The sequence below is a fragment of the Leguminivora glycinivorella genome, chromosome 21, assembly GCF_023078275.1.
Source record: "Leguminivora glycinivorella isolate SPB_JAAS2020 chromosome 21, LegGlyc_1.1, whole genome shotgun sequence".
Classification (NCBI taxonomy): domain Eukaryota; kingdom Metazoa; phylum Arthropoda; class Insecta; order Lepidoptera; family Tortricidae; genus Leguminivora; species Leguminivora glycinivorella.
In genome coordinates this window covers 11,304,537-11,320,282 of record NC_062991.1, presented here as the reverse complement: position 1 = coordinate 11,320,282, position 15,746 = coordinate 11,304,537, and the positions used below count along the sequence as shown (strand labels likewise).

Sequence of the window (15,746 nt, the reverse complement as noted above, 5' to 3'; positions counted from 1 at the left end):
ACGTCACTCCTCAGTATTTCATAGTAATTCCATATTAGCAAATCGTTTTGACAGTTCTTAAAAAGAACCTGATTTGACTAGTAGGAAACTAGCCTATTGAATAAAACCGATAACATATTCTCAGAGAATGTCCCAAACTGTTTTTTTTAGGTCTTGGACCTTTTAACAGCCAAGCTGACGTTCACAAAACATCAAATAATGAACTAGGTAAGTTCTCTTCATCCTCTCTCTCTGCGATCCTGATCCTTTTCCCATGTCTTTCGAAGGCTCATTGCTTCCTTTTGGGAAGGTTTCTTCATTCCGCAGCGGTGATTGATTCGCCAGAACCTGGAACAGAATGACAGTGGAATAATAGATCAGGCAGACAAGTATGGTTGCGCGATAAATGATAAAACATCAGACTTTGGCCGTCCCTATCGCACTTACAAATAGTACGATAGGGACGGTCAGATGTTTTATCATTAATCGCGCGACCATGCTTGCCTGTCAAGTAAGAGTAAAATTTGTAATTAAAGAGTAAAATTACAAAAAAATCACTCTGTATACAGGGCTGCCAGAAGATCCAGATTTGGCGATGACAGAAAAAGTTCCAAAATCCCGAAAACTTCAATTATTTTCCTGTTATTCGATCTGGCAACCCTATGTTATGTATAGACGACACCTGCTACCTATTTGAGGCGAGGCTGGCAGGAACGGAGCTGGCACCAAGTTGGACCGCAGGCGGGCAGAACTTAACTCGTTGCTCTGCACCCATAACTCCAACTGGAAATAAGAAAAATACACGTGTAACATGAGGAAACCGAAAGATTTTAACTACCCACGCAGCTCTGCTATAGAAATTGAAGTTGAAATTTCTTTATTGCCACAGAAACGAATTAACAAATTAGCAAGTAGGTACAAAAATACTTAACTAAATACTAAATTAAATCCAAGTACTAAATTTAGACTAAAGTTTAGTCTTAGTTTCTTATATAATTATGTAAATATGTTAAAAACTAACCAAACTAAATTGTTATAGGCGCGACTGCCGTGTCTATGATACGTTGTCGGCACAAGAGAGAGAGCAATAGTGCTATCTCTCTCACCAAGCTTACCTCAGGAGGCATCTTCCCAAGCTGCGGCTTACAAGTCTCAGCACAATGTAACTGGACCAACAGCTGTGCTACAGGCGCGACTGCCGTGTCTATGACACGTTGTCGGCACAAGAGAGACAGCAATACTGCTATCTCTCTCACCAAGCTTACCTCAGGAGGCATCTTCCCAAGCTGTGGCTTACAAGTCCCAGCACAATGTAACTGGACCAGCAGCTCTGCTATAGGCGCGACTGCCGTGTCTATGACACGTTGTCGGCACACGGCCACGGCTTGCACAAACCGACAAACTCGTGCCGACAAACTCGTGCCGTGCTCCATGAAGATTGCCTTGTTGTCTTAGTAGCTCAATACAAGAGAGAAAGAGAGAGCTATATTGTTGTCGCTGTCTCTGGAAGCTCCCCAAGCTATAATGCAATTGGACCAGAAGTTGGTAATTAGAGCGACGCGGTGGGTCTGGTGATATATTTCCGACTTACTAAGGTCACGAAGTCTCTGTGCAGTTATGTAGTTTTACAGTACACAAGAATCATAAAAGATTCAAGGTCTATAAGTATTTAAAATTTTCCTTACTTCTGGAGGCATCTTCCCAAGCTGCGGCTTGCAAGTCCCAGCACAATGTAACTGAACCAGCAGCTCTGCTATAGGCGCGACTGCCGTGTCTATGACACGTTGTCGGCACACGGCCACGGCGTGCACGAAACGGCCGGGGCCGACAAACTCGTGCTCCATAAAGACTGTCTTGTTGTCCCAGTAGATCACCTGGAATGTGCCAAGATATGTCAAGAACATACTAAACATATATACGCAGTTACACAGGCATACATGAACTTGGGCCACTTTTTTCAAAGTTGTCCATCCCACTTTTTTTCTGGGTTTGGTTGTTTTTATGCGGTTTGCACTCAATCGCAAACTCTTTCAATCCTAATAGGAGAAAAAAATGGCCCAAGGTTTTTCCCCATTCCGTTACCATTTTTTCATACATTTTGTATGGCGGTAACGGAATGGAAGGTTTGAGAAATGTAAAATCTTGGGACATTTTTTTCTTTTATCAGGATCAAAACACCGCGAATCTGAGTATGAATCTCGTAAAAAATAAACATGTTACAAAAAAATTGGGGTGGAAAATTTTGAAAAAAATGGCCCACTTATTAGAAACAGGCGTGTTTCTCAAAAGGTACACTACCGTCAAAAAGTTTAAGACCAAACACGATATATGCAAATAATCAACAGTTCATGAAGTTCCTATGAGAATATTACTTTTCAGTACCTACAACCGACAAAATAATGCGTATAACAATTTTTAAAAAGGGATCATAATAAGAAATAAAAGCTAAACGTTTTTCTCATCGAAAAATCCTCCTCGACGCTTTTTCACTTCCGAGCAGATTCTTGGCATTCTTGCTATAAGTTTGTGTAGCGTTTCTTGGCTAATGGATTTCCACTCGTATTGCAGTATCTCCCATAGAGCTGTTGCAGATGTCGGACATTGTCTTCGGACTCTACGGTCGAGTTCATCCCATAAAAGTTCGATCGGGTTAAGGTCTGGGGATTGCGGTGGCCAAATCATATTTTTTAACACACCTTGGCGTTCTTTATTGACTGTGTAGCTTCTACAGATCTTTGCTGAGTGTTTGGGATCGTTGTCTTCTTGCAGAACAAATGGGTTGCCGAATAATAAGATTACGTTGTTTTCTATTGATTACAAATTTAATTTGATGATTTTTAGAAGGGTTTATAACAATCATACTGAACATTGTGTTTGGTCTTAAACTTTTTGACGGTAGTGTATAGATAAGCTCATGAAACTGCTCAAGTTTTACAACACTTTTAGCAACTAAAAGGTTGCAAAAAAAACGGAATAATTAAGAACCTACAAGAGAACCGAAGATATATTCTTGGGTGATAACTTATTTACTCTAGAAGTAAACAGATTCAAATATCTTCTAAGGTGAATTAGGGTAATTACGAATGACAGAAATGCTCGGGTAATTTCGAAAGGGGAATCTTGATATGATGGAAATAATGGTGATTTTTATGCGACTTTCGAAATTAGACGACTTTCGGAATTACTCTAATGCACCTCATTGCGGACAGTACAAGCCGCTTGGACAACCGAACACACCAGCAGATTTTATATTGAAACTAGTTTTTGCCCGCGGCTTCGCTTAAAAAGAGACAAAAAGTAGCCTATATGTCACTCTCCATCCCTTCAACTATCTCCACTTAAAAAATCACGACAATTCGTTGCTCCGTTTTGCCGTGAAGGCCGGACAAACAAACAGACACAAATTGTGTACTTTCCCATTTATAATATTAGTAGGTATGGATATAGTCCTGAGTGCGTAGCCGAATGGCACAAACGCTCACGAAACGAAACTCTAGTAGATATCTATCTCTATCGCTCTTGCCGTATTGACGCGACAGAGCCAGACAACCTTTCGCGGCGTTTCGTTTTCGTTTCGCATCGGAGAAATGCCATTCGACTACGGGGCCAGTTCTCTCACAGAAGTCGACGCGAGCATAGTCCAACTCCCTACATTGTCATTTGGTAGTAACTTTAGACAGTTTAAGACTTTCGACTTACTCTAGAAGTAATTGTGAACTTGGTAAACGGTTTCAGATATCTCCTATAGCGGATAGTGCAGGCCGCTTGGACAACGGAACCGCCAGCAGCTTTTATATTGGAATATAGCCCAGTTCTCTCGTAGAAGTCGGCGCGAGCAAAGTCTAACTCCCTGCTTTGTCATTTGGTAGTAACATTAGACAGTTTAAAAGACTTTCAACTTACTCTAGAAGTAATTGTGAACTTGGTAAACGGTTTCAGATATCTCCTATAGCGGATAGTGGAAGCCGCTTGGACAACGGAACCGACAGCTGCTTTTATATTGGAATATAGCCCAGTTCTCTCGTAGAAGTCGGTGCGAACAAAGTCTAACTCCCTGCTTTGTCATTTGGTAGTAACTTTAGACAGTTTAAAAGACTTTCGACTTACTCTAGAAGTAATTGTAAACTTGGTAAACGGCTTCAAATATTTCCTAAAGCGGATAGTATAAGCCGCTTGGACAACGGAACCGACAGCTGCTTTTATATTGGAATATAGTCCAGTTCTTTCGTAAAAGTCGGCGCGATCAAAGTCTAAGTGCGTTTTCACAATATCCGATCCGATATCGGATGTAGGAAGGTTTTCAAAGGAAAAAATCAAAGATGGTGGCTCAAACATATGTAATATCGGTCCTACATCAAATATCGGATCGGATAATGTGAAAACGCACTAACTCTCTGCTTTGTCATTTGGTAGTAACTTTAGATAGTTTACAGAAGATTTATTGTACTCACTCTAGAAGTAATTGTGAACTTGGTAAACGGCTTCAAATATCTCCTATAGCGGATAGTACAAGCCGCTTGAACAACGGAACCGCCAGCAGCTTTTATATTGGAATATAGCCCAGTTCTTTAGTAGAAGTCGACACGAGCGTCATTTGTTAGTAACTTTAGTTTAGATAGTTTATAAAAGATTAACTGTACTCACTCTAGATGTAATTGTGAACTTGGTAAACGGCTTCAAATATCTCCTATAGCGGATAGTACAAGCCCAAGCCGCTTGGACAACGGAACCGACAGCTGCTTTTATATTGGAATATAGTCCAGTTCTTTCGTAGAAGTCGGCGCGATCAAAGTCTAAGTGCGTTTTCACATTATCCGATCCGATATCGGATGTAGGAAGGTTTTCAAAGTAAAAAATCAAATATGGTGGCTCAAACATATGGAATACCTGTCCTACATCAGATATCGGATCGGATAATGTGAAAACGCAATAACTCCCTGCTTTGTCATTTGGTAGTAACTTTAGATAGTTTACAGCAGCTTTATTGTACTCACTCTAGAAGTAATTGTGAACTTGGTAAACGGCTTCAAATATCTGATAGTGCAAGCCGCTTGGACAACGGAGCCGCCAGCAGATTTTATATTGGAATATAGTCCAGTTCTCTTAGAAGTCGACGTGAGCATAGTCCAACTCCCTACATTGTCATTTGGTAGTAACTTTAAATAGTTTTTAGAAGACTAGCTTTTGCCCGCGGCTTCGCTCGCGTTAGAAAGAGACAAAAAGTAGTCTATCTCACTCTCCATCCCTTCAACTATCTCCACTTAAAAAATCACGTCAATTCGTCGCTCCGTTTCCGCTCCGCACAAACAAACAGACACACACACTTTCCCATTTATAATAATTTTAGTAAGTATGGATTTATTGTACTCACTCTAGATGTAATTGTGAACTTGGTAAAAGGCTTCAAATATCTCCTATAGCGGATAGTACAAGCCGCTTGAACAACGGAACCGCCAGCAGCTTTTATATTGGAATATAGCCCAGTTCTCTCGTAGAAATCGGCGCGAGCAAAGTCTAGCTCACGAAGGTAGCGCGCGTTGTTCATGTGGTAGAGAAGAGTGTCGATGTCGGAGAGGAGAACCCATGCTGGAAACGGAGAATGCATTCTTATGTTAGTCGTTTTAGTTAATTTTACTGGCGTACCATTTGCGTTGGCGCTAAAACAGTGTCAAGTTAGATAAGTGACTCGATGGTACCATACCATAATTACCTACAGTACCTGCACCATTGCTAGGATTCGATAAGGCATCATATTTACAGACAACCTCCGTTGTTACCAGTAAGCACGTACACTTTCTTCCTACTATATAGCTCTTGTAACAGTGAACAGCATGCGAGCAAAGGCAAGCTACAAGCAGCATGGTGCCATATAGCACCATCACTCCCCTCGCTAGGATGCCATAGGGCATCATTACTGCGTCATACTTACAGCCAACCTCCGTAGTCTCCAGCAAGCACGCTTTCTTCCTAAAGTATCTAGCCCGTGTAACTGTGAACAGCATACGAGCGAAGTAAGCTACATCGATGGTGCCATATAGCACAAACGCTCCCGCCGCCACCGCCGCTCCCCATGCTGGGATGCATAGCGGCCACATTCTCTGGAATTGAATGAACAAGGTGATAAATGTTTTTGTATATTTACAAAAGTGGTGTGGCCCATTTGCTGAATAAATGATTTGTAATTTGATAAATGTACCTCGAGATTTTATGTTATGGAGTTCCGTCCGACACGCCATCGAGGACGGACGCATCCTTGTCCCAAAGGTTGTAAAATCTCGGGACAAAACAATAGAGCCCGCGATAACGCCACAGGCAACTGGCCGACCGACGATCCGTTCCTTTACGTCTTACTTTTAATAACTACGAGTGTTTGTGTATTTTCCCGGGCCGGTGATAATGAATACCCGTAGTGCAATGTGTATAACTACATAGTAATCAATTAAATCAAGTGCGTGTAGCCCTCGTCTCCATCATCGTCCCGCGCGAGCGCGGCGGCGCCTGCGATCCAGCGCCAAAGCGCAGTGACTGCGGCCAGCTCCGCCTATACAACGGCCAAATTGGTGAGCTCGTTCCATCTCTGTTACGTTTAGCCCTGGCATCAACATCCTAGGTGCACTTAAGACCTGTGCCCCCAGGGCCCATGAGTATACCTAGTGTTTAAGTGATTGATTATGAATTACGCGTGATGCGTGATCCTGTAGGCAATGACGCTTTTCTTGTTTGCTTCATTTTCATATCTAGCCAGCCAGAGTTGGTCCCTAGTACGTTAATTCAAATCATAGTTAAGTGTACCTAGTCCCAGTTTATCTTGTTGTGAGACTCTAATTTAGCCAGCTTTAATCTACAACCTACTTCCAGCAACCTGAGAGACAGTGTTGGCTCTTAGTACTGATAAATTAAATTAGGTAATTCAATAAGACTGATCACTAACCACATAGTAAATTTCAATTAATATTTAATTACCAATTTTCATCGAATCTTGTCTTGCCGGCTTATCCTATTAGTTAATTGAGCATTTCTTTTTTTTTTGCCACTTTTATGAAGTGTGATATTTTTGAAAAAAAAAAATGCTATTTCTACTCAGAATTACTAACTAGCCTTTTCAATCCTAGTAGTTAAAAAAATTGTCCCATACGATTTTTTCTTATTTTGTTACCATTTTCCGTACATCTTGTATGGGGTAACAAAAAAGGAAAGTAACAAAAATGTATGGAAATTCTGGGACACTTTTTGTCTCCTAGTGAGATTGAAAGTACTCGTGATTCTGAGTACAATTGACATAAAATTCCCTAAAACAATTAAAAAAAAATTATTAGCAAAAAAAAAGAAATGCTCAATTATTACCTACTGTAAATATAGTTAGTAACCTACGGGAAAGTATTGATATACCTACGTAATCCAGTAAAGATGATGTAAACAAAAATCTTTTATCACCTAATATGAACACTTTTATAAACTACGGAACCCTAAAACGTGACTCTTACGGAAAATGTGTCAAAAACGAAAAGGTATATTGAATACCTACTTACCGTAATAGTCCTAATACGCGATTAGTGATTAAGTCCAAACGTCATAAACTAGCCATTTTTTCTTAGCAGTTACGAAATATGAAACTCTGGAATAAAGGTAATGTTATGGACTATTAATTAATATGAAAGCCTGTTTTAGCTTATTTAGATTTAATTATAGGCAACGTTTCGGTAAAATTGTATCTATATCTGCTACTTTTGGGCCGCGCCGTTAATTTTTTACTGAATGACACAGTAAGAGCGTTTTCACATTATCCGATCCGATATCGGATGTCGGACCGATATTCCATACATTACAGGCGCCATCTTGGATTTTTTCTATTGAGATCCTTCCGACATTCGATATCGGATCGGATAATGTGAAAACGGACTAACAGTAACTTTCTTAGGTACTCATTCAAAACCCGAAAATACACCTATCCGGAAATCCCGGAATATCGAAATGTGCCGCCCGAACAAAAGAGTTCTTTTCTGGAGCCTGGCAAGCTAAGGCAACATAAATATATGGTGCACAATAAAACTATTACCCCCTATAAAAAATAAAAGCAGAAAAACAAATACATAATTTAACTTATTGTAACTTCTACGAATTCCAACGCACATATTAAAACAATCACATCTGGCATCAAGATGTAGTGTTTCTGCAAACTAGGGTCATTAACAAAGACAAGCTCATTACGTAAGACCCTTTTGATGCAAGGATTGTTTTTTACCCATCGACGCTATTGTCTTCAACTACAAAATACCAGCGTGACCTTAAACTACTCGTAAAGAGAGAGGTATACAATTTCGGGCTTTTTAGTCAAAATGTATTACGGAAATGGACCGGTAAAACAATAAGCGAAAGGATAATAGTTATTTGTTATAATTGTTATGCAAGGGGGCAAAGTTGTATTTTAAGTGCGAGTGGTTCGAGAATAGAATCCTGAACTTGGCGAGTTTTTCAAAACACGAGAAGAAAAAAAAACATTTGCACCCGTGTTGTAACACAAAACTTTTCCCCTCACTATAGCGAGGAAATTACAACGCAAAAAAACGCGTTTATCACTGCTTCCAGTAGTTCCACAGGTGGTAAAACATCTTCATCACTATAGATTAACCCGCTTTTATCAATTTTAGAGCAGAAAATTTGGCTATATTCAAGGTCAAATTACTTTATCCACTAGTGGATAAAATGCGTTTTTACCCGCTGGCATTGAAGGACAAAACACGTGTTTCCGAGCTAGTGAGGGGAAGAATATCTTCGAATTTGCTATCTGAGGAACCCATAAAAGACATAAGCCTCGAAGCTTCACATGGTACATGGTACAAGCACCAAGGCAGGAAAACTCACTGATACAAGACATGGAATATTACTCACACCCCTCCGAGTGGCTTGACATGGCCGACGACAAAGATGTATCCATCAAAGCAACAGTAGAAATAAATAAACCAAAATAAAATCGACCGACAGCAAGTCAACAGACCCCTAATTTTCGAGCAAACAACATTTCAAGATGATATTAATCCTGCTGAACACAAGATACATATCACGAAGACGGAAATTGAAGCGACGTGTATATTCATCATCAACGCTCTCCTTCGACGACATTACCTACCCCTCCTACCTTCCATATTGGCTCAAGACTGCATAGGCGGTCGATTTACTATCCCTAGTACCTCTCCCTACCCTATCCCTAAGAGTCTCACTCCCTACAAAATTACGTCCACTGGGTATGCCGGCTATAGTCTGGAGCAGGCATGTCCTGGCTGGGTGCTTCGTCTCTTGTCATTTCTTGTGTACCTCGAGATTTTATTAACCGCCTTCCAAATCTCAAAGGAAGGGGTTATCAAGTCGTCTGTATGTTTTTTTTTTTATTTTTTTTAATGTTTGTTCCTCGATATCTCCGTCGTTACTAGACCGATTTTGAAAATTTTTTTTTTTGATTGAATGTATATGCATACGGATTGGTCCCATTTTTCTCAGAACCTAGTTCTGATGATGGGATCCTGGAGAAATCGAGGGAACTCCTCAAATCTGAAAGGCATACATATGGTGATTTTTGTGTTTTTAAAGGAACAGCATGCATTTACGTACGGAACAGTGACATTTGGTGCAGTGGAACTCCTGATGATGGTCAGAATGGAACTCCTCAAATCTGAACGGCACACTTATAGTGACTTTTTTTTTTTATGGGATAGGAGGCAAACGAGCAGACAGGTCGCCTGATGGTAAGCGATCACCGCCGCCCATGGACACCCGAAACACCAGAGGTGTTGGAGGTGCGTTGCCGGCCTTTAAGATGGGTGTACGCTCTTTTCTTGAAGATTTGAAGGTCGTATCGGTCCGGAAATACCGCAGGCGACAATTCATTCCACAGTTTAGCTGTGCGGGGCAGGAAGTTTCTGGAGAAACGCACAGTTGAGGACTGCCAGCCATCTAGATGATGACGATGGAAATGTTGTCGCGTAGGGCGATGGCGGAAAGAAGCGGTAGGGATTAATCCGAACAATTCCTCGGAGCACTCCCCGTTATACATGCGATAGAAAATGTAGAGCGAGGCCACATCTCTACGCAGCGCCAAGGGGTCAAGCCGATCGGAGATATGCTGGCAGTTGACAATTCGAGTCGCTCGTCGTTGGATGCGGTCCAGAGGGAGAAGCTGGTACTGAGGTGCCCCTGCCCATAGATGAGAACAGTACTCCATGTGTGGGCGAACCTGCGCCTTATAGAGCTGAAGGCGGTGGGCTGGAGTGAAATACTGTCTCGATCTATTGAGCACACCCAGCTTTTTTGAGGCCAGTTTGGCCTTACCTTCTAAATGACCGCGAAACTGGACTGCACTCGAAATGTCAACGCCTAGAATTCCTATACTGGCTGTGGCAGTGAGGGGAGTGCTCTCAAAATAGGGTGATGCGACAAACTCTAACTTTTTTGCGGTAAACGCACAAACCTGTCTTGGTAGGGTTAAATCGGACTAAGTTAAGTCGACCCCATTCAGAGACTTCTTTCAAGGAAGTCTCAATTTCAGACACAAGTTTGTTCCGGCTCTCGATGACGTTTTCCCGAGAGATATTGGTGCGGCCGGTGTAAGTAGCATCAACCGTACTATCATCCGCATAACAATGAATGCCGCTGGTTTGCAGCATGTCATTGATATGCAAGAGGAATAGCGTAGGTGATAGCACACAGCCTTGGAGAACACCAGCATTCACAGGCATGGAGTCAGAGCATTTACCGTCAACTAAGATTTTTATGCTTCTGTCTGCCAGGAAGCTACCCACCCAAACAATCTCTCGGGAAGCCCGTAGGATGGTAACTTCGAAAGTGCTTTATGCCAAACGCGATCAAACGCTTTCGCGATGTCCAAACTAACGGCCAATGCCTCACCCTTCATCTCGATTGCCTGTGCCCAACGATGTGTCAGGTTAACTAGAAGATCACCAGCCGAGCGGCCTCTACGGAAACCATATTGTTGGTCACTAAGCAGCTGGTGATCCTCTAGGTATCGTAAGAGCTGGCAGTTGATGATGGATTCCATTATCTTCGAGAAGAGGGAAGTTATAGCTATTGGCCTATAGTTGGACGGATTTGAGCGGTCGCCTTTTTTAGGGATCGGGTGCACCAAAGCTGACTTCCAAGAAGCCGGGACTACGCCGGAAGAGTAAGAGAGCCGAAAGAGACGCGTTAAGACCGGAGCCAACTCAGGAGCACAAGTTTTTAGCACAATGGCAGGGATTCCATCGGGCCCACTCGACTTATGACTGTCGAGGGAACGAAGTGCTTCGGGTCGGGGCGGGGGCGCAAATTAATTTTAATCGGCGTCATTAGACCGCCCTTTCAACTCGCCGGCGGTTTTTGCCCCGCAATTACTCGGGGTCTAGAAATGGCGCAGCACGCGAGGTTTTTGCCCCTCCGTCCTTCCATCATCACAATAAAGCTGCCGCGCGCGGAATCTCTTTGATAATTAAAATAGAAGAGCGTTGTCTGGCGTGGGACGTGACGCGGCAGATAACCCTCTCTCAAGGAGGATTCTCCCCGGCATTCAGGAATCTTGATAATGCAGAGGTATCAAGAAAACTCAGTGACTTTGGTATTTTTATAAGAACAGCATGCACTTACGTCCAGAACAGTGATATCTGGTGCAGTGGAATTGCTGATGATGGTCAGAACGGAACTCCTCAAATCTGAACGGCACACTTATAGTGACTTTGGTATTTTTATAAGAACAGCATGCACTTACGTCCAGAACAGTGACATTTGGTGCAGTGGAACTGCTGATGAAGAGTGAGCCGCCCCTGGTTAGAGTTCCGTTCTGATAATCATTCTCATCTGTAAGTACTTCAGAATCATCCAGTTTTCAAAATTGGTTCTGAAATGACGGAGATATCGAATAACAAACATTAAAAAATATACAGACGAATTGATAACATAATCCAACATTTGAAAGTATTTATCACCAGAACCCCAAAGGAAGGCGGTTTTTTTTCTTAAAAATTATGTTATCATATTCGGGGACAAAACACGATGGAGGCACAGTGTGCGTAGCCAAATTCACAAACGCTCACGATAATATCTCTTTCGTATCTATCTCTATCGCTCTTGCGTAATGGCGCGACAGAGCCAGACTACATTTCTGAGGCGTTTGGCATCGCAGAAATGCCATTCAACTACGGGGCCTGGTCGCACCAAAATTGAGTAGGTATAACTTATAACTGATGAGTTATCGGCGATAGAAACGAACAAAAGATCAAATCAAATAAAAAAAAATCAAAAACAAAAATATTTTATTGCATAAACATGGGTACATAAAGATCTTAGGTAATGTTGTTTCGTTTCGCCATATTTTGCCTTACAAAGGCGACTAAGAATACATATATATGAAACATGACTAAGAATACTCCCGACTAACTCAGCTTTCAGACAAAAAAAACTAAATCTGAATAGGTTCATCCGTTCGGAAGCTACGATGCCACAGACAGACACGGTCACAGACAGACAGACAGACAGATAGACAGACAAACAGACAGACAAACAAACAGATAGACAGACAGACAAACAGACAGACAGACACGTCAAACTTATAACACCCCTTCGTTTTTGCGTCGGAGGTTAAAAAAGAGACACGATGATAGTGCGAGCGAGTTATAGTCCGTCGCCGAGCGATGCTATTCGCTTGAATAGTAGCTTTTGGTGGGGTGGGACCAGTGCCTGAGTGCGTTTTCACATTATCCGATCCGATTTCGGATGGCGGAAGGATTTCAAAGGCAAAAATCAAAGATGGCGGCTTAAATGTATGGGATATCGGTCCTACATCGGATCGGATAATGTGAAAACGCACTTACTGTAAAGCATAATTTAATCTTATTAAAAGTTTAAAACCAACAAGAACTAACTCATATCAAAACTCGTATTAAACAAGAAAAACAAAATAATTAAAAAGAAATTGAAAGAATCCGTACTTGAGGAAGCCGTGGAAGGAGATTGATTGATCGTGCATTCATCAGTTTTATAAATACTTATGTCTGTAGGTATATGTTATAGACTACACTAATAAACTAAAGTAGAATAATAAACTACATATGTTATTACTGTTCTTCAGAAGTGCGTATGATAAAAAAATACTTAGGTTCTGTGCTTAACTGCTAACCATAGATGTTGCAATACTTACCTATTAAAACATTTGGCTTAGTGCCTGAAAATTTAGGTTAGGTACAAAAAACTCGATGTTTTAGTAAGCTCCTGTCGTGTGCGTAGCCGAATGCACAAACGCTCACGATAATATCTCTTTCGTAGCTATCTATCTCTATCGCTCTTGCGTATTGGCGCGACAGAGCCAGACTACATTTCTGTAGTCTGAACGGGAAGAAAAATGTCGTTGATTATAAGTGCGTTTTCAAATTATCCGAGCCGATTTTAAACATTAAAGGCGCAATCTTTGACATCGCCTTTGACATACTTTCTAAGATATCCGATATCGGATCGGATAATGTGACAACGCTCGAAGGGAACCTATACTCATACATTCTCGCCCTAGGCCAGTTACCCTTCGGATTGAAAGGTCAGATGGCAGTCGCTTTCGTAAAACTAGTGTCTGCGCCAAATCTTGAGATTAGTTTTCACAGCGGACCCCAGGTTCCCATGAGCCGTGGTAAATGCCGGGATGAACCAAGTTCGACGAGGAGCAGGAGCAGGAGATCGAGGACAACTAGGCGTCCTCTCGACTCTCGTCCCAAGTCCCTCTACTCACACTACCCAGTCCCGTCTCCCGCGAACCGCGTCGCGTGATGACTGCATTTTTTTGCTTCGATAGTATTTTTACTGAGTACTTTTTTTACAATATTTTTGACATTTTAGTTCCCCACCTCTAGGGAGTACACATTGATGTTGCGATGTATGAATAGCGGTTACATTCCCGGTTGTTTTCCTTGCCGAAGGGCGGCTCTCTCTAATGTTTATTATCGAATAAACAGTTTCCGAAATGACGTGGCCCCTTCCCTACCATCGTATGGTGCTGAATACGCGACACGAAAGGAAAAGATCTTTTTGATAAGGCTGAACTTGAGTTTTTAATACCTAAGTTAATTATTAATTCTTTGTTTTGTAACCAGTGTGATTTTTATTGGCTTTTTTACTAAAAAGCTAATTGTCGTACAATTTTTCGAAGTCGATCAAAGTTTTTAATTATTATATTCCAGCTGGTGAATAATAAAAAAATACATTGAAGAAAATGTAATATTTAAAACATTTAAAGAACAAAATATTAGTTTCTTCTTTTACAGTGTTATTAAGTATTTAAGGAACTACCTTATGTGGGTTTAAAATTCGTAAAATTTAGAAATAGCGCATGCTACCGGTACATAACCTTCTCTCCAATGACGTCACATTATTTACATATTATATACCTACCATATTTCTTATCTACATAATTATTATTTATATTAGAAAATATTAGTTATACCCTCCGCCTTTAAAATAAGCTATAATTAATTATTTCTTAGCCTAACCTCATTAAATAAATTGATTTAAACAACTTACCCTATTGGATTACAAAGAGTACATTTCTTCACACAAAAAACACGTCTTGCCGGTAACAAATGTATACAATTGTGATTAATTTAGTTATTTTGCGCTAGAATAGGTATAAAGTGAGATGTCAACTCAAATATTTTCACGTTTTACGTTTGACAGAAGAAGCGGCGCGCGCAGAAATCGATATGCCTGGTTGTGAAATAAGGGGTTATATACAATGGAAAAGATTTATTTATATCGGAAAATACATACAAATATTTAAATAAAATGTAATGTAATTTGCAATACAACTTACCCTTTTAACTCTAAAGTAATGCAAGTGACCACTGTATAGGTTTAAAAAATCTTAAAGCCGGCAACGTACTTGCAACTCTCATGGAAGCTAAAGTTGTGGACAAGCTGTGTGGACAGCCAAATCGAAACAAATCTCTACAGAGAAAACTTTATCATCATCATACTTAGAAATCTGTTAAAAGGGTGTCCATGAACAACGTTAAGCGGTTACCATCAGGTGATTCGTCTGCTGGTTTGCCTACTGGGCATTTTCGCGAGAAGAATTACCAAAACATTTTTTTTAAGGTAGGTAAATTTTATGGTTTTCCTACCCAGAATCACGAGCCCTTTTGCATACTTTCCACTTTGTAACCGATGTGCAAAGTGTTTGAAAAATAGTAACGAAGTGGAAAAATTAAATTTGGGACGCTTTTTTCCTCTTAATAGGATCGAAAGTGCTCGTGATTGTGAGTAGGAAAAACATTAAATTTAAGTAGGGTAAGGTGGTTGACAGTGGGTCACTGGTGCACAATAGGTCACGCACACTACGACGAATCCAAATACACTATTATTAATTTATTACGCGCCGTGGATACCTCTGGCCAACACGTACCTACTAGCTCAGTGCCCAGGGGACCGCGCGAACAGAACGTAGTGTGCAGGTGTGAACGTGATATCACTCCGCGGGTAGCATATTTACGTAAGTTGGAATTTATCGTATAATTTCGAATTATATGCCATTGAATGTCTTGTTGTCGTTTTTATTACTACCTTGATTAAAAAGCTATTGTGTGTTTTAACATTTTCCGCTATAAATATTTTTTTTGTATTTGTTTTTAATTATTTAATTTTTTTGGCGTGTAGGTTGACATTGGGTCATATGGGTCAAGTACACAATGGGTCAGATTTAGTACACATTCCTATGTTACAGATTGCCTCGAAAAAGGGTCACA

At 40.9% G+C, this 15,746-nt stretch overlaps 1 protein-coding gene across 1 annotated transcript; it reads right to left on the bottom strand.

The window, feature by feature from the left end:
• On the bottom strand, positions 1-14,598 carry LOC125237481 (protein THEM6). Its single transcript, XM_048144589.1, has 6 exons — positions 14,527-14,598; positions 5,909-6,077; positions 5,351-5,565; positions 1,665-1,853; positions 669-762; positions 1-327 (listed from the first exon to the last, which is right to left on the bottom strand). The coding sequence occupies exons 2-6, from the start codon at positions 6,072-6,074 to the stop codon at positions 296-298; spliced, it is 696 nt and encodes a 231-aa protein (XP_048000546.1). The 5' UTR covers positions 6,075-6,077; positions 14,527-14,598; the 3' UTR covers positions 1-295.
• Between the last annotated feature and the right edge of the window lie 1,148 nt (positions 14,599-15,746).

Coding starts and splice junctions, on each gene's coding strand:
- LOC125237481 (XM_048144589.1), bottom strand. CDS start 6,074: ATGTGGCCGCTATGCATCCCAGCATGGGGAGCGGCGGTGGCGGCGGGA. Junction 5,566..5,908: donor GGAGACTACGGAGGTTGGCT/GTAAGTATGACG, acceptor CTCCGTTTCCAG/CATGGGTTCTCCTCTCCGAC. Junction 328..668: donor GCCAGCCTCGCCTCAAATAG/GTAGCAGGTGTC, acceptor ATTCTGTTCCAG/GTTCTGGCGAATCAATCACC.